Here is a 12360-nt window from a genome sequence, read left to right on the forward strand (position 1 = left end):
CCGTGGACCCCAGTTCTGCTTCTCGAAATGTTCCCCTAGGCTAGTGAGGGTGGGGTTTGGGGGCTCTCATATCCAGTCCTGACAGGTTAGTGCTGCTTTTGTAAGTCGTCTTTTCACTCCGCAGTTCCCAAACCTGACAATACGGCCCAGGAGCGTCACAAACACCTGCACTCCCAGTCCCTATCCAGGCAGAGTCTACTGGAGTAGGACCCAGGAATGTGTGTTTTTTCTTAAAGGTTTTATGTGTTTATGTGTTTGTGTATGAGCCAGTGCAAAAGTAAGCCGCATGGGGGAAGATACCCAAGGAGATCAGGGCCTCTAGAGATAGTGTTCCTGGTGTTTGTGAGCTGTCAGGTATCGACACTGGGAACTGAACTCAGGGCCTTCAGAAGAACATTGCTTGTTCTTAACTGCTGAGCCAGCTCTCCAGACCCATGAATAAATAAGTATATAAATATCGATATAAACGAATGTGTGTGTATGGGGGAGACTGGTATTGGGCCTAGGGCCTTGTTCATGCTAGGCAAGCAGTCTCCTGGTTTAAGCTTCCTGGTGCCTTTGAAGGTCAACCCAGTTTGAGAATCGCTGGAGCTGCTCTTTAGTGACCGTGTCTCTGCACGCCTGGCACTGTGCTAAGCCCTTGCGCACATTCTTGATGCTCCTGGCTCCCTCAGTCCTAAGGTGCAATATTTTAATGAGAAACTCTCATAGTTAAACCATCTAGGAACAGGTTCAAAGCCCATGGGCCTCACCGTGTTACAGTCAGCCAAACCCCACATCTGTTTTTCTCTAAATGCATTTTTCCAAGTGTATACACATGATTTTGGCACATCTCCAAGGACATACTGGCCCTGACAATATAAAAGCCACCTCTAATTGTAGCGTGCCAATAGAATATCATGGCATGAAGCCATTAGAAATGATACAAATCTATATCCAGTGGCATGGGAAAGCATCCACAAAGCATTACTGAGAAAGCCAATCATATTTTTATAAGGATGAATCCAGCGAGGGTTGGGAAAATAAAATCAAGTCATTATCACTGAGTGGGTGTTGAAGGTCATGGTCCAAGCTCACTGTAAGAGTCAACATTCAGGATAGCATTCACTATACTGCCTGAAAACCTGATCTAAAGGGCAGGGGAAACTGTGAAGCCATATCTTATGGTGGAATGAAACGGTCCAGTTTGGCTTCCAGAGATCTGACAAGAGAAAACCTGCATATAACAACCTGACCACAAGGAGGCAGTAGAGACTGACCAGCAGCAGGAAGCCTATAGCGGACCATAGAGGAGTGGACCAAGGTGTTGCCTGGGTGGGCTCCTCCTCCTCCTCCTCTTCTCTTTTTTTTTGTTCTTTTTTTCCTTTCTTAGTTTTTCAAGACAGGGTTTCTCTGTGTAGCTTTGGAGCCTGTTCTGGAACTAGCTCTTGTAGACCAGGCTGGCCTCGAATTCAGAGATCCACCTGCCTCTGCCTTCCGAATACTGGGATTAAAGGTGTGCGCCACCACCGCCTGGCCTCCATTCTCTCCTTGATCAGTGAGTGGACAGCCACCCACACGCCAAAGGCAGACACCCTCAGTGAATCCACATGACAGCCCTGGAGCAGGAACTGCCCCTATGGGCCCAGGCAAGCTCCCAGGATCCCATTCTCTTGCTTTTGAGACCTTCACGAAGGGGAGGTCAATGATTTGCCTTCTTTCTATGACTCTTCTGAGTCTAGAGAGATTTTTGATTTCTCTACTGTAGCAACTAGATCAAACGTCCAAGAAATAGCACTAACACAGGTGAAAATAATGGCAAATTTTATTGGCATAAATCACAGGAATTGAAATGGAAAAAGCCAGGTTAGAAGTTTATAGGAAAAAAGTCAAATATCACATATCCATTGACCCAGAGAATGGCCCTCCAGACACCCCAGTCTCTTCTTGGAGAGGGGCCTGGAGCGGGTCACTGTAAACAGAGCAGTAAGGCCTGTGGGTGGAAGTGCCCTGTCAGACTTCTGGAGCCAAGCTCACCTTCCCAGACCTGGGATGCTGCTAGTCCTGCCCTGATAGAGGCTCCTTGTCCAGGATCCTAACATACTGAGCCTCTACTAGGAAGCTGATGTAACGTCTGGATCCCCTGCCTATGGACCAGTCTGGCATGTCTGGTCCAGGACTGGCTGCTCCCGTTCCATCGGAGCCTACCACAGCTCCAACAGGATCTTGTCCCTCTGCTCCAAATCCTACTAGGATCCCTTTACCAACTTAGGGTATTCTTCCCAGAACCCCTCCCTGCAAAGCATGAATCCCACCCGTGAGAGGGAACAGCAAACTTTGCTCCAGTCACCGGGAAGTTTGAGGAAGCGATGTGCCCAGTAGAATTGAGACCAGAGACCCTTATGTATTATCTTCCTGGTCAAAATCAGACACCAGCTTTCCTGAGAAGGCAGAAGAAAGAGCCCCAGAGAAGCAATGAGGCAGCTGAGAGTGTTCAGTGGGTTCTCCTTGTTGCCAGAAAGTTCACGGGGAGCAGAGTGGCTCCTGATGGCTTACTCAGGCAGGAAGCAGACCCCAAATATGTACTTTCCCCTTTGCCTCCCTTGGGAACAGGACACATGAGGTTCAAAATTCCAGGTCCAAAAGGGCTGAGCACCCTTAGACCAGTTCTTACTGGAGAGCCTGCTGGCCCAGGCAGTAAGGGAGCGTCTGAAAATACAGCAGTTTGCAAACAGTCCTGGGACTGTGACGTTGCAGAAGGAGTCTCAACTCACTTGTGCTAAGAAACAAAATAAAACACAAATTGTTCCCCCATCCCAAGCCCTCAGTACAAAGTCAAGGCCACTGGCAGCACCAGTGACAGTGGACAAAGACAAGAATACAAAAGGGGACCTTCCTTAAATCTCTTCAAAATCATCTTGTGGAGAAGTAAAAGCAAGTTGAGCAATACGAAGTTGAACCTCAGTGTAGAAATCTATCAAAATCGGTACAGTGTTGAGGCACGGGTGACCCTCCCTGCCTCACAATGTCCCCAGAGATGGAGAAGTGGCTATATAAAACATTATTGCTGGAGAAGCCTCTCTTGGTAAACCCAGGGCAGTCAGTCACCCAGACCTTGGGAGACTGGGCAATGGACCCCAAAGTGCCTTGGTGGTGGCCCATGGGTGAGTTTATGCTGGCATTGTGTTAAGGGGGCCCAGTGTCCCCAGTACGCTCAGGGTAATTGAGAGAAATAAGGATAAAAGAGCCCCCAGCCGACCCTCTCTGCCTGCCCACTCTGACTCTGCTGCTGAGAGGTGAGAGGTGACTGTGAGGCTCCGCTGTGGGTGCTGGCTCATGAGGACACACCTGGGGACGACTGGGCCCCTGCCTCCACCTCTGGTGGACATGAAGTGCACAGAGCCTGTGAGAGCCATAGAAGGGAAAGAAGGGCCCTGAAGCTCTGGTGGGGGTGAGGAACAAGCACGACCTCCACAGTCCTGTCCTGCATCTGCACCTGCCAAGACAAGGTTCCAGTTTCTGTTGGATTGGCCCGTCATCCCTGGGAGAGGTCCCTGGGTCACAGTAGCAGTAGGGGGCGCTGGCTGGGGAGGGTGATGGGAATGGCCTAGCAGAAGAGCTTCACAAAGCAGCTCTGGCAGTAAGGCTTGTCGTTCTGCTCCTTGAAGGTGCCCTTGTTGAGCTGCTTGAGGCAAAAGGCACAGACAAAGTGCTCGGGGTGGAACTTCTTGGCCATGGCAGTGATACAGCGACCAGTGATGGGCTTCTGGCAGCCAGAGCACAGAGAGCCACGCCGCTCATGGTAGTGCACCTCACAGTACGGCTGCCCGTCGTGCTCAAAGAAGCTGCCATTGACAAAAGGCGTGAAGCATTCCTGTCAGGCACAAGAGGGAAAAGGCTCAGGAACTGTCCCCTGGTGGGTGGTGCGCAGAGGACTGGCACCTCCCTGGGAGCGTCACCTCTGTGGTGACCCCTACTTGCTTGTCATTTCCTATGTGCTAGGCTAAATGCTTAATTTTCCCCTGGAGAAAGAAGAGGAATTAAGTGAGGTGACCCAGCCATGATCCTACTAAACTGTATGGCCTGTATTCAAACAGAGCTGAGAGTTCTGGATTAAGCAGGTGGCCAGAAAGTTGCTGCCAGAAACTGACACAATTAAAAAAAAAAAAAAAAAAGGAAAGAAAGAAAAGAAACCTGAGCTTAAATTCTGCATCCTGGATTTCCATCCGGAGATTAGAGTGTGTGGGCGGGTGTGCAAGGCAAAGGCCGCAACTGTTTCCCAGGCTTACTTGTCCAGAAGCCTTTGCTGGGTCCCAGTCACACCTGCGGGGCTCCCTGACCACGGGTCAGCCTGGAAATGCTGCCCACTTCTGCTGAGCCCCAGGGTTTGCGGCATCTCATTTGATCCTCCCGTGCTCTGCTCAGGATGACCGGTCCTGAGGCCTCACAGCTCTGGCACGGTAGGCACCTCTAACTCGCTCCCTGTCATGAAGTACATACACACACCCACCCCAGCTCACTCTCCCAGACCCACTGGTTGCAGTAGGAACACCTTACCCTGCACACAAAGCATTCTGGGTGCCAGAGAGTGTTGAGGGCTGAAATGTAGTTCTCCAGGATGGCACGGGCACAGCCGCCACACTTGGGCGCAAACATGTCAAAATAATCTTTCCGACAGTAGGCTTTGCCATCCTTCTCGTGGAACCCTGAGGATTGGGGGTGGGGTAGGGGTAGATTAGGACCTCTAGATTTGGAGCCACCCTGATTCCACTATTAGTGAGGTCATCCCAGACGATGACAGGCACGCTTGCCTTCCAGCCCAGCCATACCTTCTGGACCAAAGAAGGCTCCACACTGAGCACAGAAGAAATGCTCCGGGTGCCACGTCCGGTCAAGTGCTGTTACTACTTTCTGTGAAAGCAGAAAAAGGGAGGGATCATGGGCAAGGTTCACTCCTTCCCACCTCAGCCCCGTTCACAGCCAAAGAGCAGGGTACTCCCAAAGGGGGCTCTGCCAACTGCAAACACAAAGTATCCAGAGCTGCTGAAGTCTAAATCTGTGCTTTTCACTGTGGTTCATGGAAGCAGAGGAGCAGACTCCAGGCATCTCCCTGACATCACTGGGAACAGTGAGACAGCTGGCATCCAGCCCCTTGTCTACTGGGCTCCTGATTCCCAGGGCCTCAGCAGCAGAACCCCAGGACGGGAGGTAGAAGGGAGCTAGAGCTACCTAATGTGCACCAGGGCTGCTGTGACTCACCAGGGCCACGCTCAGTTCTGTCACTTCCTGTCTGGGAGAGCCTTGGGGCTGACTCTCTCTGAACAGAACCGAGCCCAGACTGAGCGCCCCGCTATGCACCCTAGCGCCCACCATGTGTGCACTCACATCCAGGATGGGTCCATTACAGTAATAACAGCGTGGGGAGAAGAGGCTGTGGTAGTCCTTTTCACAGTACGGCTGTCCATCCCGCTCGAAGAAGTTCCGGGACCCAATCTCCTCTTGGCAGTGGGTGCAGACAAAGTGCTCGGGGTGCCACGTCTTCCCCATGGCGGTCACAACCTGAGAAGACAGACACAGTGACTCAGGGTGAAGACAGGAGCCAAGACCCCAGAGCTTCCCTCCCTCCTTTCTTCTTACCTGCCCAGCAATGGGCTTCTTGCAGGCCCCACAGACCCCTTTGGCAACCGTGGCGACCCCCAGCTTGTTCAGGTCAGACTGCAGACTTCCCAGCATGCTGTCTAGCTGGCTCCCAGGCTTTGAGAGTCCCCCAGGGGGTGGGCTGCTCCCAGTTTTCCCCTGGGCCATAAACTGTGGGCACAGACAAGGCAGTCAGATTTCTAAGGCCTGGGGCGGGCAACTCACAGCAGAACACCCATGAGCCTTTGCATGGGATGATTGAAACAAAAGGTGGTATCCTCTGGGGTTGGGGTGGGAAGGTGGTTACATCAGCAGTCAGTCCTGGGGTTAAGGAGGGCTTCCAGTACCCAGCTATATGACCAAGCCCAGGAAAACATGCCAAACAAGAACTCAGCCCCCAGCCCAAGCACTGACCCCTCCCTCGTCCTGCCCTTCAGGGCTGCTCTGCCTGCTGCTGGGGGGCCAGCCGGCTGCCCACTGCCGCTCTCCGTCCACTCTCTGTTCCAGGCCGTGCATCTTAGATGGGAAAGAAAGGAGAAGACATTGTTTAAAGACTAAGACTGGGGGAGGAGGTGGAAATTTTTAATAAATAAATAAATTTTTTAAAAAAAGAGGGAGATAGGAAAAAAAGGCTAAGACTGAGGCCTTGTCACTGGGTTATTTCACACAGGGAGTGCAAGTTCAGAGGATCTCTCACTGCTGGCAATACCAAAAATGAGAGTGGGAGGAGGGGAGAGACAGAGAGAAGGCATGGGGCAGAAGAACAGGATCAGTGTTTGTAAGTGCCCCAGGGAAGGGATGGGGAGGGGGTCTCCTGCCGTCGTGCCTAGATACCAGGCTCAGGAAGCCCGGGTCAGCTTCACCAAGGACTCAGTTACCCTGACACAGCTGAGGAAGAGCCCTCTGTACATGTGAGGATGATGCTTCCACAACATCCTCAGTCTGAGGTGGCTCAGGGATGACACAGGGTACAGGTAGGGCAGAGGCTGGGACCCCTGGGAGGCCTGCCTGCATCGGGTGGAAGAGTGGGTCCTCGCTGGTCTGGCAGCCCACAGACCTCACGGTGTGGGGTACAAGAGTGAGGCCAGGAGGCCCATGCCTGTCCTCCTCCTGGGGCTTTCTCCCTGCACTCTGGACCCCAGGAGAAGCACAGGCACCAGCCAAGGGCCCTGGACAAGAGGGAGTGGGCAGGCTGGGCTGGAGAGGTGAGCTGCTGGCCAAGGTGTCGGGGTGATGCTGGAGGAAAGGGTCAGGAGGAGGAGCCACAACAGAGAGGGTTCTTCTCAGGGGAATGGGAGAGTCAGGAGGGTAGACGACCTGGGAGAAGAGAGGGGAGAGAGAGATACGGAAGGCAAGAACTCAACAGCAGACAGCAGAGGGCAGAGTCGTGTGACCAGCCTTGTCATAAGGCCATGAAATGCAGACACCAACCCACCACCCCAAAATCTTTTTCAGCCAGCACTGGAGCTGAGGAAACCTCCAGACCCCACTTCCCAGACCTTGGTTCCGGCATTTGCTGGCTACCTTCTCTACCAGCTGCCCCCCGGCCCGCCTCCCACGTGGCTGCACAGTGATGACAACGCCTTCAGTCAGCCAGTCCTGGGCAGAGGCCCCTGCCACCTCCTCTGCCTCCAGCTGGATGCCCAGCCGGCCCTGCAGCTCTGCAATGAGCCGTTCCTGGGATGGGGTTCTGCTCAGGGTGGCAGGGTCCAGCCGGCGGCGAGGGGAGGGTTCCCGGGACATGGGATGGACGTGGCCTGTCTCCCGGCTCCTCCTGATCACAGAGCGGATCTGGGGGTGGAGGGCAAAGCTGTCACCATCCCATTCCAGGCAAAGCACGATGCCGTTTGGGCCACACTAGGGTTTCACAGGGGAGGTGAGAGCAGCACAGAGAAGAGCAGCAGAGCTGGGGAGGAGCAGGAGGCAGGCAGGGCTGGCTGGGGGCCCAGCATCCACATCCAAGTCAGCCTCTGACTTTGGACACAGTACTTAACTTCCAGGGACCTCCATCTCTCCACCCTTAAAATGTTATAGCAGCATTTTCCCGGCTAACCTCATGGGGTTATCACAGTAATTATTTAACGTTCCTGTCACCCCTTTCTTCTTTCCTTACAACTCAAATAGAAAATAGAGGCTTCTCTCTCTCTCGTTGTTTTTTTTTTTTTTTTCAAGAGAGAGTTTCTCTGTAGCTTTGGAGCCTGTCCAGAACTTGCCCTGTAGACCAAGTTGGTCTCGAATTCACAGAGATACACCTGTTTCTGCCTACTGAGTGCTGGGATTAAAGGCCAGTGTTTTCCTAGTTTATATTGTAACTTGCTCATCTGCAGTGTTGGGGGTTGCTGGAGAGACGGTATAGAGTTTGAATCATACAAGAATCAAGTAAGAGCCAGGCAAGAAGGCACACAACTATAATCCAAGCACTCAGGAGGCTGAGGCAGGACCGACAGCCAGGAGTGGAGGAAGGAAAGCCAGGCACTGTTTCATCTACTTTTCAGGAATTAACTCATCCAATTTTCTGGATGACCTTAGAAAATGCGCTATCATTACTACTCCCATTTCAAAGAGAAAGTTGGGCCTCTGGGTGGTTCCCCCAGGTCATATGTTTAACAGGTGTTGCCAGAGTTGTATGTGTGTCTGTGTGGTTCTCAAAGTCATGGCTGTATCCTTCTGTACAGTGAAACTGGGACAGCTCTCCTAAGGGCAGTCTTAGGCAAGCAGGAGGCGGAGCATCACGCTCCTCTGCAGGGCCCAGAACAACACTGGCCTCACAGGATCACTGCTGAACACGTCCTTAGGGCCACCGTCCTTGGCACTTTCTACCCAGGCAGACATTTGTCAGGGCTGCATGCAGTTAGCAAGGAGTGGCCCACACTCAAGCCCTGCCAGGGTCATGCCTAGTGGTTGCTCAAGCTGGTGCCTGCCTGGCCAGCGGTGGAAATCCTCTCCGAGGTGGTGGGTGTGCCCATGACCACAGCATGAGGAAACTCCGGCTCTTCCTTCCTGGCCTCCAGAGCGGCTTTGGTGGCACCTTCTGGGTTCTTTGGGTTCTGGAGTGCCTGGGTTGGTTCCCCCAGGCTTCCCCTCCAGGGAATCTTCCCACCTAACTGCTCCTTGTCAGCTGGGGCAGGGTAACTGCTTTCTGGGCCCCCTGGTTCTGACTGTGCTTGCTCCTGCTGGCCACATTCCTTGGTAAGACTCCAGGTGTCTGGGAGCACAGCCTGCCGGTCCACTGCCACAATAGCTGGCTCAGTTCCTTCCTGAAAGCTGACTCCATGGGGAATCTCAGGCCTGGATGCTGACACAGCCTGTGGCCATCTCCAAATGGGAGCCACAGTCTCCTCTGAACACACATCGCTAGCCAGTGGACCCTGGGATCCTGTGCTCACAGCAGGGTGTAGAGTGTGGCCGAGGGGAGTCCTAAAGGGCTCATTTATGGACTCCATGAGGTCATTCCTAACTAGAGCCTGGCTCTTAGCACCAAATGATTGCTGAGACCCCTCCATAGAAGGACACCTTGAGTTCTGAGTGACAGATGTCCCCTCGAGACTGACCAAATCAAGCCTTCTGGGAGCCACCAAAGGTAGAAGGACCTGACTGTTTCCTTCCCTACTGAGGACCTCTGGGGTGTGGCCTTCAGGGGAGGATTCAGTGGGGGGAGGAGGATCGAAGGTGAGGGGTGGAGATGGAGGAGAGCTGGGCAGCAGCCCCTGGGAGCTCAGCACCACAGCAGAAGAACTAGTCTGGAGGAGAAAGACAAAGGGAAAGAGAAAGACATGGGGAGAGGTGAGGCAACAGGCGGGCATGGCCTGAGTGTTCAGAGAGCCACCATCTACACTGGCTGCAATACTCAGACCCAGAGTCTTCGGAAAGAGTCCAACCCTAGAAATGCTTGCCTGAGCTTGTGTCCTCGCACCTTAGGAGGCCCAAGCAACAGAACAGACACAAAGTCACCCAGAGTAAGCACCAAGGAGACTTAGACGAGGTGTGCGAGGGGGCGGGAGCTCCATGCTCCACCCACCCCACTCTGTCTCCCAGTCACTCAGCTTTCCTAGATCCTCAAGGCCTTCCTCCAGGGCTCCAAGAGAAAGCTTTCCTTCCTGTGGCACTGGGCTAGGTCTAAGGAAGCAACTGCACCCTCAGGGGATGGGCACCAGCACAGCCAGTGTCTAGATCCCAGCTTGCTTCTCAAGGCTTACCAGTCCAGACTCTACCCGCCACCCAGTCTCCCACCTTCTTGTGAGCTCCAAGGATGAGTCCAGCTGAAGGGAGGCAGGAGGCACCTTCTGGGCCAAGAACAGAGAGACTGCCTGGCTCCCTTCTCATATTCCCTAACTGTGACCCACAGGTCTCTCGGGCTGGCCCATGTGGAGCTGAAGTCAGCAACTACTGGAGAGTTCTGTCAGTATTAATCCCTAACAAGGCACTACATCTTCTAAATAAAACGTTGTGGACTGGCAGGCCTGGAGAGCCTGGGAGGGGAAGGTGGGACACCTCATGCTGACCAGTCAGGTTTTCCACAGACAGGGCTCTGAGGACTCGGGCCCTTAAAGAACGTGGAGGGTAGAAGGGCTGGAGACGCTGGTAAATCCCATCCTCACAGGCAGAAAGCGGTGTTCTGAGGACAGCTAGCGTGGGAGATATGGTGCTGGGGCAAGTGACCTCTCAGGCACGGGATCCTGATCCCACGAGGCCCAACAGGACACAACCTCCCCCACCAAGGGCAGCTATCAACAGAGGGCTCTTTGTCACTGTGTCCCAGCCTCCTGATCCCCTTGACCTAGTGGCTGGGATCACCAGGAGAGGGAAGAAATGTCCCAGCTAAAAGCATTTCTGCTTTCTCTGCCTTCACTGACTGCTACGGAGCTCAGTCTCATATCCTGCCTAGCCCACCTCCCCCAGGGCCCTGAGGAGCCGCAGGCCATACTGAGATAGGGTAATGGGTGGGGGCCGAGAAGACGGAGGGAGGGATCACAGTGCACCTTAAAATCTGACAGTGAAGCCATGAGCTCGTCCAGCTCCCTGGTGGCAGAGGAGGCCGAGATGCGGGTCTGCTGCTGGCTGGAGGTGACTCGCTGTGGGCTGCTCATCTCACCCTGGTTCACAGTGATGGCCGGGCTGCAGGGCAGGCAAGTGTCAGTGTGGAGCCCAAGGGCTAGCCCCAGGCTCCACAGGGGAGCAGATCAATAACACCTCTGACTCCAGAGAAGACCATCAGCACCCTGCACCTAAGGGATCCCCATCCCTGGGAAACAGTGCTGAGGTGAGGTGAGCAAAAGGCAGGTGGCTGGAATTGTACGACCGAAAGGAAGACAGGGGCAAGCTTACCTGGTGAACAAACGAGGTACCACTATGTACCCTCTACAACCCTCTACACAGATGTGAGATTACACATGATGATATCAATAAACACCGACATTCACACAGGCAGGTGCGGTGGCTCTTACCTGTACACACAGCACTTGGGAGGCTAAGGCAGGAGGACTACTACATAGTGAGTTCCAGAACAGTCTGGGCTATAGACAGAGACCCTACCTCAAAATAAACCAACAAGACCTGACGTTATTAGTGCTTCCTACGAGTGTCACAGCTGCGAGCCAAGCCTCCCCCAAACATTACATACTATTTGGTCACTCTGTTTACTATGTGGGATCATCCCCATTCTCCTTGTCTGCCTAACTATTCTTACAGTTTATGGCATAGTTTCGCACCATGGTTTCATGTAGTCCGGAACTCTCTTATGTAACCCAGATTGGCCTTGAACCTGAGATCCCTAAGCTTCAACCTCCTAAATGCTGGAATTCTAACCACGTACCACCATGTCCCACTTTGGCTTATTCCAATTTATAGAGGGATACAAGTAAGACTTGAGAGCTGGATGTAGTAACTGCACAGCAGGATTTAAACCTGTGATACATCCATCAGTAGACCTGTGCTAACAGTCTAAGCCACAGGCGGTCTCTGCATGTACTTCACTGATGGTAGCTGGTGTGGCAGGGAGGGTACCCACATGACTCACCCAAGGGCCTGGCAAGTAACAGACACTTAAGGGAACAGGTGACCTCAGGGCTGAGTGACAGGTACCATAGCCTGGAGCCTGTCTGGTTAAGATTTTCAAGAGTTTCCCCAGCCTGAGAAGAACCCGGTGGATACTCACACAGGACTGGGCACAGAACTCTCCAGTTCATCCAAGAGGCTCTCCACGCTGGGCCGAACATCCTCCAGGCCCCGGCCTCCATTTCGTTTTGGCTTCTCTTTCATCAGAGGCCCAGCTTTACCTCCCAGAGAACTGTTATTCTCTGGGAAGCCATAAAGGGGGCTCAAGGCTCCAGGCAGTGGGGGGCTCGAATTGGACTCATCTAGGAGATAAGGAGACAAAAATGGTTGCTCATTCCTCAGTCCTCCAGGAACCCAAAGGCCCCAAGTAGCCTAGAGACCCACTCATACCTGCAGGGAAGCCTGGAGGATTATGCTGCACGGCATTCAGCTCTAGTAACAGCCGGTCCAGCTCCGAGAGGTTGCTGCCCAGGGAGGAGCTCATCACGGTGGGTGAAGGCTCTGCCGACTTCTGCTTGTTGGGGAAGCTTTGAGAAGCAGAGGAGAGAAGTGAGGCTTTCCTGCCTTGCCTCGCCTCACACTGGAGGTGGCAGGCCCCAGATTCTCGAGGCCCAGGGGGTGGAATGTCACAAAGCTTCCTCAGTAAGAGGGCGGAGGGTAGGGAAGGAATGTGGGGAGGGAGGAGGAAGG

General features: G+C 53.5%; 1 protein-coding gene across 4 annotated transcripts in view; it reads right to left on the reverse strand.

Annotated features, from left to right (window-relative positions):
* Nucleotides 1–1786: 1786 nt before the first annotated feature.
* Pxn (paxillin) overlaps nucleotides 1787–12360 on the reverse strand; it is a 51036-nt gene continuing 40462 nt past the window's right edge. The window contains exons 4-15 of one of the 4 annotated variants that reach the window (XM_085681546.2): nucleotides 12061–12197; nucleotides 11771–11972; nucleotides 10596–10731; nucleotides 8538–9356; nucleotides 7141–7407; nucleotides 6541–6933; nucleotides 6031–6132; nucleotides 5617–5787; nucleotides 5365–5538; nucleotides 4809–4890; nucleotides 4537–4685; nucleotides 1787–3853 (exon numbers count right to left, since the gene is read on the reverse strand). In XM_085681546.2, coding sequence (XP_085537672.2) covers nucleotides 3587–3853; nucleotides 4537–4685; nucleotides 4809–4890; nucleotides 5365–5538; nucleotides 5617–5787; nucleotides 6031–6132; nucleotides 6541–6933; nucleotides 7141–7407; nucleotides 8538–9356; nucleotides 10596–10731; nucleotides 11771–11972; nucleotides 12061–12197 — 2899 coding nt within the window. In that variant the 3' untranslated portion in view covers nucleotides 1787–3586. The remainder of the gene's footprint in view (nucleotides 3854–4536; nucleotides 4686–4808; nucleotides 4891–5364; nucleotides 5539–5616; nucleotides 5788–6030; nucleotides 6133–6540; nucleotides 6934–7140; nucleotides 7408–8537; nucleotides 9357–10595; nucleotides 10732–11770; nucleotides 11973–12060; nucleotides 12198–12360) is intronic. The other 3 variants (XM_085681545.2, XM_085681543.2, XM_085681544.2) reach the window with 3 other exon arrangements.

Source organism: Myodes glareolus, chromosome 2, assembly GCF_982192425.1.
Source record: "Myodes glareolus chromosome 2, mMyoGla1.1, whole genome shotgun sequence".
NCBI lineage: Eukaryota > Metazoa > Chordata > Mammalia > Rodentia > Cricetidae > Myodes > Myodes glareolus.